The 16782-nt window shown below is 35.8% G+C and overlaps 1 protein-coding gene across 1 annotated transcript in view; it reads left to right on the forward strand.

Annotated features, from left to right (window-relative positions):
- The window catches only part of PROS1 (protein S), a gene marked incomplete at its 5' end in the record, with an annotated part of 86243 nt that overhangs the window by 52862 nt on the left and 16599 nt on the right, over nt 1–16782 (forward strand). The window contains 3 exons of the mRNA XM_081087262.1: nt 6530–6719; nt 12317–12484; nt 14388–14556. Coding sequence (XP_080943388.1) covers nt 6530–6719; nt 12317–12484; nt 14388–14556 — 527 coding nt within the window. The remainder of the gene's footprint in view (nt 1–6529; nt 6720–12316; nt 12485–14387; nt 14557–16782) is intronic.

Raw genomic sequence — 16782 nt, forward strand, 5'->3', positions numbered from 1 at the left:
ATACTACCCAAAGCAATTTATAGATTCAATGCAATCCCCATTAAATTACCAACGGCATATTTCACAAATCTAGAACGAACGTTCCAAAAATTCATCTGGAATAAAAAAAGTCCCCGAATAGCTGCAGCAATCCTGAGAAAACACAAAGTAGGTGGGATCTCAATACCAGATATCAAACTGTATTACAAAGCCACTGTTCTTAAAACAGCTTGGTACTGGCACAAGAACAGACATATAGATCAATGGAATAGAATAGAGACCCCAGAAATCGACCCAAACCACTATGCCCAATTAATATTCGACAAAGGAGGCAAGAGCATTCAATGGAGTCAAGACAGTCTTTTCAATAAATGGTGTTGGGAAAATTGGACAGATACATGCAAAAGGATGAAACTAGATCACCAACTCACACCATACACAAAAATAAACTCAAAATGGATAAAAGACTTAAACGTAAGACGGGAAACCATAAAAATACTAGAGGAATCCACAGGCAGCGAAATCGCAAACATATGCCGAAGAAATTTCTTCTCTGATAATGCTCCTAGGGCAATGGAAACTAAAGAGAAAATAAACAAATGGGACTACATCAAAATAAAAAGCTTTTGCACAGCAAAGGAAACCATCAAAAAAACAACAAGAAGACCCACTACATGGGAGAACATATTTACCAATGATACCACCGATAAGGGTTTAATTTCCAACATATACAGGGATCTCATGAAACTTAACAAAAGGAAGATAAACAATCCAATAAAAAAATGGGCAACGGACCTAGATAGACACTTTTCGAAAGAGGACATACAGAAGGCAGAAAGACATATGAAAACCTGCTCAAAGTCACTAATTATACGAGAGATGCAAATCAAAACGACAATGCGTTATCATCTCACACCTGTCAGAATGGCTATCATCAACAAATCAACAAACAACAAGTGTTGGAGAGGATGTGGAGAAAAAGGAACCCTTCTGCACTGCTGGTGGGAATGCAGACTGGTGCAGCCACTGTGGAGAACAGTATGGAGCTACCTCAGAAGACTAAAAATGGAACTCCCATTTGACCCTGTGATCCCACTCCTAGGAATATATCCCAAGAAACCAGAAACGCCAATTAGAAAGGATATATGCACCCCTATGTTCATAGCAGCACAATTCACCATAGCTAAGATTTGGAAACAGCCTAAGTGCCCATCAGCAGATGAGTGGATTAGAAAACTGTGGTACATATACACAATGGAATACTATGCTGCGGTTAAAAAAAAGGAACTCTTGCCTTTTGCAACAGCATGGATGGAACTGGAGAGCATTATGCTAAGTGAAATAAGCCAGTCAGAGAAAGATAAATACCACATGATCTCACTCATTTGTGGATTATAGAGAACAACATAGACTGATGAAAAAGGACAGACCCAAAGACTGAGAAACAGCGATCAGGCTATCAATCCCCAGAAGGAAAGTAGGGGAGGGCGGGGGTAAGGGGAAGAGATCAACAGAAGGACTTGTATACATGTATATAAGCCAAACCAATGGACATGGACAACGGGGGGATGGGAGCATGAGTTTGTGTGTGGGGGGGAGGTTGGGGGTTAAAGGGGGGGATGAGGACACATTTGTAATACCTTAACTAATAATAATAAAAAAAAAAGTACAGATTCACTATTTTTTTACTCTTTAATACTTCTGACAAAGAATGAATTGTTCCCCAATGTGATGAATCCGCATATTGATGTATTTCAGAAAGAAAACATACAGAACAGGACTCAGAATTACTGGTTTATCATGATTTTACAAAGAGACAGAAATTATCTCCATAATAGGATCAAGTTATGGAAAATTCTGAGCATACACAGATTAAGGTTTTGGCAAGATAACACATGCTTTACATCAGCAAGATGTGATGAGTATGAAAAAGAATGGAAGCACTTATTATAAGCAAAATTCTTTTTCTTATAAAATAATTTGGGTTCAGTGAATTTCTACTACATTGCTATCCATTCAACACACTTTACTTCACATTTACATCTTTAGAATATTTCCTATCACCTTTTCTTTGTTCCATTTGAGGTAGATCTGTTTCCCATTGCAAATGGTGCCTGTGTTGTTATTACTGCTATATGTGGGGATAAGGTGTGTATTCCTTACTTTATTTAGCAATTATTTGAAATCCTAACTTTTTAAGTTAAATTATCTTTATTTTAACTAATCATTATACCAGTACTTTTCTATTCCCTTTTGTCTTTTTTCAGTCATTTTGATTTGCTGGTCCCTTGGAAACTTTATTGCTGATTCTCATTAGATAGTGTCCTATGGGCACTGAATCAGCATGTGTTATTTAAAAATATAGCGTGCTTAAGATTTTTCCTCCCTTGTGGTAGCTACATATATGTCCAGAGTCTTTAATAGGCATTGCCAGAGCTCTGATACCCCAGAACACATGGCTAGACTTTATCTGTTTCTTTGAAGGTAAAATTGATATATGACATAATATGTCTCAGGCATACAACATTATCTGTAATAATAAAAGCATAATATGTTAATTAGACTGGACATCCTTCCAGACGACCTTCTGGACGAAGCCAAGGCTGCGAGGGAAGCCTGGGTCCCGGGTGCCAGAGGGAAGCTGGTGCCGGCAGCCAGGGGAAGGAAAGCCTACTCTTGCACAAATTTCGTGCATCGGGCCTCTAGTAATTTGATATTTGTATATATTACAAAGTAGTCACCACAAAAAATCTAGTTATTGTCTTTCACCATAAAATTGACCCCTGCAGACTTCTTACTCACTCCCCACCCAATTCTCCTCTGGTACCACCAACCTGTCCTTACTTATATATTTGAGTTTGTTTTTGCTCATTTTTGTTGTTGTTGTTTGTTTGTTTGTTTTAGATTCCACACATGAGTGAAATTTTTCAGTATTAGTCTTTCTCCATCTAACTTACTTCACTCCATTTGTTTTGTCTCAAATGGCAAGATTTAATTCTTTTTATGGCTGGGTAGTGGTCCGTTGTGTGTGTGTACCACATTTTCTTTATCCATTCATCCATCAGACACTTAGGTTGTTTTGTTTTTTATATCTTAGCTATTGTAAATAATGTTTCGGTGAACATAGGGGTGCATTTATCTTTTCAAATTAATGTTTTGTATTCTTTGAGTAAATACACAGCAGTGGAATTGCTGGATCATATGGTGACTCTCTTCTTAAATTTTTGAGGAATCTTTATACTGTTTTCCATAGTGGTGTGCTACTTTACATTCCTACCAACAGCCTATGAGGGTTCTCTTTTCTCCACATCTTCTCCAACATTTGTTGTTTCTTGTCTTTTTGATAATAGGCATTCTAACAGGTATGAGGTGCTATCTCATTGTGGTTTTGATTTGCATTTTTCTAATAATTAGTGAAGCTGAACATCTTTTTATGTACCTGTTGGCTTGCAGTATGTCTTTGGGAAATACATAGTCAGATTTTCTGCCCATTTTTTAAAGTCGGTTGATTTTTTGTGGTTGTTGAGTTTTGTGAATTCTTTGCATATTCTGCATATTAATCCCTACTTGGATGTATAGTTTGCAAATATCTTCTCCAGTTCAATAGGTTGCATTTTCATTTTGATGATGGTTTCCTTTGCTTTGTAGAAGTTTTTTTGTTTGATCTGGTCCCATTTGTTTATTTGAATTTCTGTTTTCCTTTCCTTTGGAGTAAATTCACAAAAACATTGCTAAGACACATGTCAAGAAGCTTACCTGCTATATTTCTTCTGTGTATTTTATGGCTTTAGGTCTTCAATCCATTTTGATTTAATTTTTGTGTATGGTGTGAGATAGTGGTCTAGTTTCATTGTTTTGCAGGGGGCTATCCAATTTTCTCAGCACCGCTTATTGAAAAGTCTGTCCTTTCGCTATTGTATGTTTTTGACTTCTTTTTCATGAATTAGTTATCCATAAATGTGTGGGATTATTTCTGGACTCTCAATTCTGTTCCATTGATCTGTCTATATTTATGCCAATATCATACCATTCTGATTACTATAGCTTTGCTGTATAGTTTGAAATCAGGAAGTGTGACACCTCCAGCTCTGTCCTTTCTCTAGCTTGCTTTAGTTATTGGGGAAGTTCTGTGGTTCCATACAAATTTTAAAATTATTTATTCTACTTTAGTGAAAAATGCCGTTGGAATTTTTTGTGTGGCTGGTATTTGAGGAGACAGCTCATGGGGACTGATAGGTGGTTCCCCCTGCCCAGATGGCCGTGGGGGTACCCAGGTATGGAACTGGACAGTGCCCTTCAAAAGGGGCTAAAAGGGGGGAGACTCTGTGGAATGGGAGAGGGTGGGCTGTGGACCAGGAAGGTAGAGCGGGAGAGAAAGAGGACCGACAGAGGTGGAGAAGAGGAGGTTCTGAGGGATGGGAGAGACAGAGAGTTCCAGTGGGAGGAAGCGGAGGGAGCCAGGGCGAGAGGGAGAATGACCAAAGGACAGAAAAACAGAGAAGGGAGGGAGAGACTGAGAGGGGAGAAAGGGGAAGAACAAGAGAGAGAGAGAGAGAGAGAGAGAGAGAGAGAGAGAGAGAGAGAGAGAGAGAGAGACTGAGAGGGGAGAAAGGGGAAGAACAAGAGAGAGAGAGAGAGAGAGAGAGAGAGAGAGAGAGAGAGAGAGAGAGACTGAGAGGGGAGAAAGGGGAAGAATGCGCGCGAGAGAGAGAGAGAGAGAGAGAGAGAGAGAGAACAGAAATTGAGAGAGAGAGAGAGAGAGAGAGAGAGAGAGGGGAGAAAGGAGAAGAACGAGAGAGAGAGATAGAGATAGAGAGAGAGAGAGAACAGAAATTGAGAGAGAGAGAGAGAGAGAGAGAGAGAGCGCACACTGGAGGGGGTTTAGACAGAGACAGACACAGGGAGACACCTAGAGACGGAGGTGGGTGGAGAAAGAGGAAAGAAAACAAAACCAGCCCCAGTGAGAGATGAGAACAATGAGTGGTCAGGAGAAGGAGGATTGTGGAGGGCCAGACCCTTCTGCCTTGGGAGAGAGGGCCCTGTCGCTGGAGGGCGGAGCCATTGGAATTTTAATAGGGATTGCACTGAATCAGTAGATTGCTTTGAGTAATATGGATATTTTAACAATAATAATTCTTCCAGTCAATCAGCACAAAATGTTTTTCCATTCATTTGTGTCTTCTTCAGTTTCTTTTATCAGCGCCTTATACTTTTCAGTGTATAGGTATTTCACCTCCTTAGGTAAATTAATTCCTAGGTACACGTATTTTATTCTTTTTGATAACATTGTAAATGGGATTGTTTTCTTAATTTCTCTTTCTGATAGTTTGTTATTAGCATATAGAAACACTACAGATTTCTGTACATTAATTTTGTTTCCTGTAGCTTTGTTGAACATTTATTAGTTCTAACAGTTTTTTTGGTGATATCTTTGGGGTTTTCTATATATATATGCCATTTCCAAATAGTGAGTTTTAATTCTTCCTTTTTGACTTGGATGCCTTTTCTTTCTTTCTCTAGTCTAATAAAAGTGGCAAGAGTGGGCATCCTTGTCTTGTTTCTGCTTTCACTTTTCCCAATTGAGTATTGTTGTTAGCTGTTGGTATGTCATATGGCCTTTATTATGTTGAGCTATGTTTTTCTCTATACCCACATTGTTGAGAGTTTTTACCATAAATGGATATTGAATATTAGCAAATATTTTTTCTGTTTCTATGGGGATAATATATGATTTTTATTCTTCATTTTGTTAATGTGGTGTATCACATTGATTGATTTGTGGATGTTGGATCATCCTTACATCCCTGGAATAAATTCTCCCTGATCATGCTATATGATCCTTTCAATGAATTGTTGTATTTGGTTTGCTAATATTAGACTATATCTTTTAAACTTTTTTTACCATGTAATCTAGTATAGTGATTTATGCTGTTAGAGTTTGGGAGACCCTTTGAAATCAAGCTAATAGATAAATTTTAAAGCTTTTGACTTTACCTTTTTCTACCACACATGAAAGCTTAACTGTGTTTGCAATCATTCAGATGCTGAGTGATTCCTTCCTGACATATATGAAATCATAGGGAGAATATGCTTTTTGATGGATAAACCAATCATGAAATTGTAATATCTTTCACTAACCACTTACAGATACAGCAATAAAAGAATCTTAATCAGATTATATAGTGTATAAAAGGTTCCAGAAGAGATTCAATATGTCTAATATTTGTACATGTGCCTTAATTCCAACATTTGAAAGAGTGCCTCCAAAACAAATGCCAAAAAAAAGATGAAAAATTACCAAAGTATCTGTTCTCTGGGAAAAAAAAAGACTCCAATAATAAGCAAGAAAATTTAATAACTTGATTTTAAACACACATGGAGCCAGAGATAATACACCAACAATCTAATTCTGCCCTTTTCTTTTATTAATTCCAGGGACGGAAGTAGTTGACTCAACAGAATGCTTTTTGCCAGTACAAGAAAAAAAAGAATAATACATTGAGCCTTCCATGTTCTCACTATTAAGGCTCTCTCTTTGTCCGTTATTTAGATTTTCAGCCACATTTGATTTCCGGACATATGATTCCGAAGGTGTTATCCTGTTTACAGAAGCTCTTGACCACTCAGCTTGGCTCCTGATTGCACTTCGTGACGGAAAGCTTGAAATTCAGTTTAAGAATGAACATACAACCCAAATCACAACTGGAGGCCAAGTTATTAATAATGGTCTATGGCATATGGTACGTTGTTCAGATTTCATAAAGAATCTGTCCACTTTGACACAGTTTGTATAAAATCATTAATAATTTATTTTTATTAGGTTTAGTGGTACCAAACCTAAGTGGCTTTGGTTTTAATCTGATGTTATATGAAGTATATTCTATGTACTGCAAATCCATGAAACAGTCTGAGGAAGGATAACCTCCCTTAATGTATTTAAGATTTCTCATAACTGACGTTGTTTCCAGTTATTTGCCTGACCTTGTCTGTCTTTAGCTTCTTACCCCTTTTAGTGTCTGTCACTGGCTGAATAGTTCAGAGATTATTAGCTAGCAAACTAGTTTATGTAAAGACACCACTGATCGAGGACAAGTATACTGGATAGCCAACAATTTTTTTTTAAATGTAAAGAATTACACTTAGGAACAAAATCAAAGTTACTTCAGCTTTAAATATTAGCAGATAGATAATCAGTTTGTACAGTTGACATTAGCTGGTAGCAATCAGAGTGCCTAGAAACTAGCATTTTTAGATAATCCCTAATCATGAGCCTTCATTTTAATAATAACATTTTAATCAGCTGGATCATAGTGGAGATTTTCTTTGAGAAGGGATTGCTGCAAGTCTATAGCGAAGAGAATTCTTTTCTGCAATAGAACCAATCATTTCTTCCAGGAGAGGCTAGCTAAGACCAGCTTCACCTTAGAATGTGGCACCCCAAAGAGGAACTTTCTATGCCTGTGGGAGCTGATGAGAGTCCATGTGGCGATGCCATGTGAAGTCATCACTAAATTATTTCATTCCATTATTTACCCACTCATGCACTCATCTATTCAGTACACTTAAAGTGAGCACTTTCAAAGTGCTAAGTTCCTAAGAACTGGTCTTTCTTACTCTTGAACTTAGCACCTCACAATTTAGTAGTTGATGTTGCCTTATGAATTAGTTGTCCATATCTGTGTGGGTTTATGGACTAATGCAGTGGAATGTGAAATATGCTACAGTAGAAGGAGTGATAAAGTCAGTTGAGCACAAATGTGGTTCACCAAAGAAGGGCTTTCTGTCCTTTGATAGCCATAGATTTTGGGCTCCTAACTCTAAAAGAATACTGTCTGCACAGGTTTAGATGCAACTGTCAGAAAAATCACTAAAATTCTCTGACTTTGTATGCTCTCATTAGATGCTTTGCTACTGTGTCTCTCCTATTACCCCTGTATCAAGAGCAGTTTATGAATCTAGCTAAAGGATATATTTTACTGCCTAATGTCCCAAACGCATATCTCAAATCACTAAAATCACTTTCAGCAAGAGGATAAACATTTTCCCCCAATGAGTTTATACAAATAGAAAATAGCTGTTTGAAGGAAAATTTGGTAAATGTCTAAGTAGAATATATTATGTATAAGGAAGAAGGTAACTATTTACCTGTGAGATTAACAACATGAATTGTAGATTGTATTTATTTTTTAAAATTTTATTTATAAAAGGGGACCTAAGAGATGGTGACAGAAGAAGATTTGACTTTGGTGGTGGCCACACAGATCTTATATCCTAGAAATCTACACCTGAAAACTATATGATTCTATTAACCAACGTCACCCCATAAATTTAATACAAGAATCAAGAAAACAGAAGGGAAATATTTAAAAACAAACAAAAAATTGTCAATGAATCATACTGCTGAAGGCAAGATTAATGGTTGGATGTAAGGCAGCAATTCAGTTTAATGCATTTTGTCCTCTATGTTTATGATCCTTGTTTAAAAGAAAGTATTTAATGTATATCCATGTTTCAATTAAAACATTTTAATTAAATTATTCCTTTATAAACAATTCAATTTTATATAAAAGTAAAATGTAAGAACTATAAACAAGTCAGAGAAAAACTTTAATCTGGTAATAAATTTGGTATTGGTAGTTTTTCTTAAATTCTTAATTCAATATTTTAACAATTTATGAATTCCTCCCCACCATATAAGTGGGATTTTTTTTCTCACTCTGTATCTTTTGTTTTTAAAAAATTACCACGTGCTATTTTACCAGCTTATGATTTTGATGGTTTATTAATAAATTATACTATTTTGCTGAACAAATTTATTCAGCACAGAAATTATTTGAAATAAATATTTTAAGTTAGTAGAGTATTTACTATAAAATGACTGTTTCACCAATTTTAAATTATTTAAAAATTTAAAATAAAATACTTAAAAAATAAATCAAAATTGAAATGCATGACAATTATTTTATAATTCAGCTAAAGTGAATAGAATGTGTACTTATTAAGTACTTATAATGACTATAACGCAAATAAATAAATACTGATTGTTTAGAATGATTATTATATCTCATATTTGGGTTTAATCCTAATATTGGTTGGAAATCTATAATTTATATAATAATTTCATTCATTTAGCAAAATATTTATTGCACTTTATGTGATATTCTGTCTAGGTGGTGAGGATACAATAATGAATAAAATAAAGTCACTGCTCTTATGGAACTTTCATTCTAGTAGTGGTGAGATGAAAACCACAAATACACAAATAAATAGATATATCAGATATAATGAATGCTATGAGGAAAAAGAGAAGGCCAGGCAATAGAGAATGATGATGGTGAATGTGCAAATGGAATCAGGAAAGCTATCTCTGATTAGATTACATTTGAGCAAATATTTGAGGCAAAAGTCATGAGAAATATATGGGGAAAGATGATTCTGTGCCATATGAACAGCAAATACAGTCTTAGGCAAGAGGATGTGTTTGAGGAATAACACAAAGGTCAGTGTAGATGCAGTGGAGTGAGACAGAAAGAGAGCATGTAGAAAATGAGGTTAGAAATATGATATGGAATAACATCATGTAGGGTTGGAGAACATAGTGAGTACTTGGATTTTTTTTTTTTTTTTTAATATGGAATGCTTCACGAATTTGCATGTCATCCTTTGCGCAGGGGCCATGCTAATCTTCTCTGTATCGTTCCAATTTTAGTCTATGTGCTGCCGAAGCGAGCACGAGGACTTGGATTTTATGCTAAGTAGAAAGATATTGGATGATTTTGAGACATGACATAATCTAATTTGCATTTTTAAAGATAATCTTGATTAGGTCCTCATGGCTTTGTGGAAACTAGATAGTAAAGAATAAGGGTAGAACAGGACACGGAGCCAGGAGACCATTGAAATAACCTAGAAGAGAGAAGATAGTAGTTTTGGCTGGAGTGTTGATCGTGTGAGTGGTGAGAAGTGATCTGATTCTGGGTATATTTTTAAGGTCAAGCCTTCAAGGTACATATAAACTTTCAAATATTTAGCATAAAGAGGGGGTTAAAGGCCATGAAATTGAGTATATCAACTGGCGGTTCTAAACTCTCTCATCCATTGCCCAAATGTTTATAATGTTCTTTTACTGTCCTATAATGAAATGCATCAATAATGAAAACCACCTTCACATATCCCTAATAGAAACCAATAGAATGCTTCAATTATTATATACATGAAGGAAAGCAATTTATAAGAATACATATTTCAATTTATAAATGTTCAATACAAGTATAATACTTGTCAAATCTTGCTCCTATACATAGAATAATGAATAATGTGGAAGCTATAAATGAAGACTTATGCTGAGTATTGTACTGGCAGCTCAAATACCATAACTGCATAAATGGGTTTGCCATCAGTAATAGTAATTTAATCCATAAATTATTTTGATGGTTTATTAATAAATTAATTGCTCTTATACATAGAATAATGAATAATATGTAATTATATATGTTTTTTTCTGATGGTCTTAGGCGACCCTTGTGAAAGGGTCGTTCAACCCCCAAAGGGGTCGCGACCCACAGGTTGGCGACCCACAGGTTGAGAACTGCTGCCCTACAAGAATAGCCAGTATGGTTATTTAGAAGGTTTGCAGGATATTGGATTTTTTATTATTTATTTTGCACAATTATCCTTCATATTACAATGTCAGCATACTTCCTACTCCTTGTGACAACTGAAAGTACCCCCTCCACCCCACATTTTCCAATGCCCTAGAGTGGAGCATAGAGTTCCCATTTAGAAATACTTGTGCGGCTAAAGGAAAAAGGTCAGGAAGCTGAGCTCTGGGGCTTATAGAGATTGAGAAGAAGAGGAGAATCTAGCAAGGAGACTGAGAAGAAATCATAAGAAGGCAGAAGAAGCAAGGTTATTAGGAACATCTCCCCCCTCTGCCCCCCCCCTTTCTTTTCTTTTCTTTTTTTTTTAGGAAATGTCTTTCAAAGAGGGAATAGTCATTAAGGCAAAGTGACATGATAAGCTATATATATATTTTTTCCTTTACTGATTAAGGTATTACAAATGTGTCCTTATCCCCCCATTGTTCCCTCATCCCCCCACTCATACCCTCACCCCGCCTTCCCCGTGTCTGTATCCATTGGTTATGCTTATATGCATGCATGCAAGTCCTTTGGTTGATCTCTCCCCCTTAGCCTCACCCTCTCCTGCCTTCCCTCTGAGATTTGAGCATTGATCGATGCTTCTCTGTCTCTAGATCTATTTTTTGACTAGCTATATTAAGGAGAAAGTACACACTGCCTAAATCTGTACATGCTACCAAATTTATTTTGCTTTAGAGCGTAGGTTTTCTTTCTATAGTGGTGTTTTAATATGCCTTTTGTTTGGCCTCCATTAATAATTAATAAATGAAAAATTTGCATGTTGAATGATACAGTTTAACATGAGATTGCAACAATGGTTCTTTGGGTTGCCTTTATAGGATTTCTTAATTGTTGTTTACCATTACTACCAACCTTTATTTTAGAACACACACTACTTTCAAAATTGGAAAAAAAGTTAAAATTTCATGTTTTGTGCTTCCTAATGATCTCAATTACTTTGGAATTTTGAAACAAAATATTATTTGTTGTGTAATAACCAGAATGATGGATGTACTGATTTCTCTTAATTTATATGAATACTTTATTTACATTATTGATTCTTTATGTGTATTATAATACAATTGTCAAGTAAGAACACAAACATTTTCTAAGATTTTGTAGAGTGACTCACTTTTTTTTTTAATATATTTTATTGATTTTTTACAGAGAGTAAGGGAGAGAGATAGAGAGTTAGAAACATCGATGAAAGAGAAACATCGATCAGCTGCCTCCTGCACATCTCCCACCGGGGATGTGCCCACAACCCAGGTACATGCCCTTGACCGGAATCGAACCCGGGACCCCTCAGTCCGCAGGCTGACGCTCTATCCACTGAGCCAAACCGGGTTCGGCAAGTGACTCACTTTTTAAAAACTATCTATTTTATGACATACTGGCTTGAAGAATACATATTTTAATTGGATGTTTAAATTTAACAGAATAACATTGATTTTTTTAAACTTTAAAAGACAGTCATTTCATTTTTAATCATGTACTATTCATTTAAAACACATTTTTTTATCATCTCTATAATCAGTTGACATTTCAAATGTATTGGGGCAAATTAATAATTACATTAAAATGATTACTTTAGAAAACTATTTACTGGAATATTAACAGGATTATTCAAAATTAGTATTTAATATGACATTCAAGGATCTTTGGTTGTTTGATAATCTCTGTCTTTTTAATTGTAGGTCTCTGTGGAAGAATTAGAACAGAGTATTAGTGTGAAAATAGCTAGAGAAGCCATAATGAATATAAATAAACCAGAGAGCCTTTTTAAGTCTACAAGTGGATTTGTAGAAACCAAAGTATACTTTGCAGGCTTACCTCGGACACTGAGGAATTCACTCATTAAGCCGGTAAGGATCCAAGCTTTTTACATTCATTCATCAGGGATGAATTCCTTTTATTTGTAATAGATTTGAAAAGATATTGCCAAAGTCAAAAGAAGTTATTTTATTGAACACACCAACTGTGACAACTTGAATTGAACATGGAAAAATAACATTAGTGGCCCTTGAAGTTATATTAAGAAAACAGAAAAATGAGTATAGTGTTTTTGAGCCCATTTAACCTCCAGCAATTTTTATTATTTTTTATTTTTATTTTGGCACCAGAACTTGGAAAACATTTATTAGACATGATAGGGAAAGTTCTCATGATGCATTATAAAAAGGACAGCCATATATCAACTGTTACAAAAATGAAGTAAGGTGAACATTTTTAACAAACTGAAGTATTTTCTTAAAGAAACTTCCTCTACTGTCAGAGATCTTGAAAGGCCTCTTGGTCAGTCGTTGGAAGCAATGCTTCACATAACTGATAAGCTTGTCTTCCACTTTGGGGAGAGAACCACCTTTTTCTATTCTTGCTTGCGGTGAAATAGAAAATTTTAAATTCTTAAGCTTTAATTCACAGCTAACATCATAATTGCACATAGCCATTAAACATAAAACTACATATATTTGAATCCCCAAATACATTATTTTATAAAGTCAGTTAAAGAGCCTTCTTAGGTCTACTTTAGAACTTAAATTTGGGAGATAAGAAAGGCATATAAGGTGGAACTTTTTTTATTTAAGAAATCTTTACTAGCAGTATGACTGCAGCTTGTCATAAATTGAAGTTACATACAGTAGATGATTTTCTGAATGTGATGTTTAATAACAGTGGAATAGGTTTCATGAAGGAGACTAATCACTGTCCTTAGAGAGTTTTAAATATTTCACCTGTATTCATGGATCTGCCAATTGCACCTGCTGATTTAACTTAAATATTTACTATTTTATATCTATCTTTCACTCATGGCAATTCAGTTACCTTAAGTTAAAAGATTTCTGTAATATGATATAAAACCTGAATTAATTAACCCATGTCAGAGTGAATATACCTGTTCTTTGAAATTGATAAATCCAGACACTTTAACAATAAAATAAATTATTCAAAAAGAATCAACTATTTATGACATGGCCACCACATATCTTCAGTCTGACTGGATGCCATGGTGAGGCTACAGAATGGAAACACATGGGGTCCTCTAATTGCATTTACCACACAGGTCTGTCTTGCCAATGTTTGAGTCTGATGGCAAGACAAATCTGTGTAGTAAATGCAATTAGAGAAAAATAGAAACCAGCCTAGAACCCAGGGCCACAGCTAGACACATATATGGAACTTGAGAGCAGGAAAGTTACCCCTGCATGCCATAGAAGAGGCATGTAGGGCTTGAGATATTAAAAATTATTAGGATCTTAATGGAGGCCTGTGGTGGCATAAACTCACTACCTGGAAAAGACTATGCATCTGATAGTCTTTTCTTTGATGTCATTTAAAAATATTTTTAATATCTTGAATTTTATCTAAAATTTTCTTTTCAAAGTGTTCTTCAGATGGATAGTCTTTTCCAGGTAAAGTGAGTTTATGCCACCACAGGCCTCCATTAAGATCCTAATAATTTTTAATGCCTCAAGCCCTACGTGCCTCTTCTATGGCATGCAGGGGTAACTTTCCTGCTCGCAAGTTCCATATATGTGTCTAGCTGTGGCCCTGGTCTCTATGCTGGTTTCTATTTTTCTCTAATTGCATTTACTACACAGATTTGTCTTGCCATCTGACTCAAACATTGGCAAGACAGACCTGTGTGATAAATGCAAAAAGAAAAGATTGTCCCTCTAAGTGAAAGCCTGTTTCTATAATCAGTTAAGCCACTATCAGTCTGACAAGTTAAAAATGCACTCCTTGACATATATTCTATTTTGTTAGATTAATCCTCGTCTAGATGGATGTATGCGAGGCTGGAATTTGATGAATCAAGGAACTGCAAGAGTAGATGAAATTATTCAAGAAAGACAAAATAAGCATTGTTTTATCACTGTGGAGAAAGGTTCCTACTATCCTGGTTCTGGAGTTGCTCAATTTAGCATAGATTATAGTAAGTGATTTCCCATTTTATCTCTCTTTTCTCATTAATGACTAAATTTATTCATTGACAAATAGCAGTAATTCCTTCAGTAAACATTATGAGTGCCTACTTTTTGCCAGGCATAGTATTAAGCTTATTCATATTATTATATACTTTTTATAAAAATTTCCCCAGCATATTGAGGGAAAAAGTAGTTGAATATGCCTATGTTATTTTTTTTTAAAATATATTTTATTGATTTTTTACAGAGAGGAAGGGAGAGAAATAGAGAGTTAGAAACATCGATGAGAGAGAAACATCGATCAGCTGCCTCCTGCACATCTCCCACTGGGGATGTGCCCGCAACCCAGGTACATGCCCTTGACCGGAATCGAACCTGGGACCTTTCAGTCCGCGAGCCGACGCTCTATCCACTGAGCCAAACCGGTTTTGGCTTTTATTTTTTTTTTAATATATTTTATTTATTTATTTTTTACAGAGAAGAAGGGAGAGGGATAGAGAGTTAGAAACATCGATGAGAGAGAAACATCAATCAGCTGCCTCTTGCACACTCCCTACTGGGGATGTGCCCTCAACCAAGGTACATGCCCTTGACCGGAATCGAACCTGGGACCCTTGAGTCCGCAGGCTGACGCTCTATTCACTGAGCCAAACTGGTTAGGGCCCTATGTTATTATTTAAAGATTACTGGCACATAGCCTGATTGATTTTGGGTAAATTCAATTGAAGCTTCAACAATTTCTCAGTTGTATTGAGTCTACTAATTAATATAATTAAAAGGATGCATCTTCATTTCTAGTATTTTCATTTGCTTCTTTCTTAAAATTTTCACCTCTCATGAAATTTCTTTTCTGTTCATACATGTTGTCCCATCTTTTCCAATGAGCCTTCAACATATTAATTATAATTTTTTAAAATTTCCTGTCTGATAGTTCCAATGTCTGTGTCATATCCAAACCTGATCATGTTGATTGCATTGTCTCTTGACCATGTGTTGCTTTTTTCATTCTTTCTTCCACATCACATAATTTTTGTTTTAAAGGTGGGCATCTTATGCAGAACAGCAGAGACTGAGATAAATAACATTTAGATCTGGAAATGAGCGCACTTCCACTTTTGTTAGGCTCTTTACTGAGGGATGATGAATCAATCTACTCAAGTGTTGAGCAGCTTAGATTTTGTTATTTCTGTGACTACTTTTCAAATTCTTTTAATATTATCTTGTGCTTAGGGTAGCAGTTGGTAATCCAGAGGTTTTTTTTTTTTTTAATTCTGTATGTTGAAAGTATTACATATGTCTCCTTCCCCCTTCCCCCCGTAAGTGACCTCTCCTAGCCTCCTCCCATTTCCCAGCATAGGCCCTCACTCCCCTATTGTCTGTGTCCACTGGTTATGCTTATATGCATCCATACAATTCTTTTGGTTGATCTCTTACCCTGTCCCCCTCCACCTTCCCCTGCCTTCCCTCTGAAGTTGACAGTCTGTTCGATGCGTCTATGTCTCTATTTTTGTTCATCAGTTTATGTTGTTCATTATATTCCACAAATTAGTGATATCATGTGATACTTATCTTTCTCTGACTGGCTTATTTTGCTTAGCATAATGCTCTCCAGATCCATCCATGCTGTTGCAAATGGCAAGAGTTTTTTGTTTGTTTTTGTTTGTTTGTTTGTTTTTACAGCAGTGTAGTATTCCATTGTGTGGAAGTACCACTGTTTTTTAATCCACTCATCTGCTGATGGGCACTTAGGCTGTTTCCATATCTTAGCTATGGTAAATTGTGCTGCTATGAACATAGGAGTGCATGTATCCTTTCTGATTGGTGTTTCTGATTTCTTGGCTATAGTTCTAGAAGTGGGATTAATGGGTCAAATGGGAGTTCCATTTTTAACTTTTTGAGGAAACTCCATACTGTTTTCCATAGTGGCTGCACCAGTCTGCATTCCCACCCGCAGGGTTCCTTTTTCTCCACATCCTCTCCAGCACTTGTCTTTTGTTGATTTGTTGATGATAGCCAGTCTGACAGGTGTGAGATGGTACCTCATTGTCATTTTGATTTGCATCTCTTGCATGATTAGTGACTTTGAACATTTTTTCATATGCCTCTTGGCCTTCTGTATGTCCACTTTCAAAAAGTGTCTATTTAGGTCCTTTGCCCATTTTTTGATTGGGTTGTTATCTTCCTTTTGTTAAGTTGTATGAGTTCCCTATAAATTTTGGAGATTAAACCCTTAT

Source organism: Myotis nattereri (genome assembly GCF_964212035.1).
Source record: "Myotis nattereri genome assembly, chromosome: 3".
NCBI classification, from domain to species: Eukaryota; Metazoa; Chordata; class Mammalia; order Chiroptera; family Vespertilionidae; genus Myotis; species Myotis nattereri.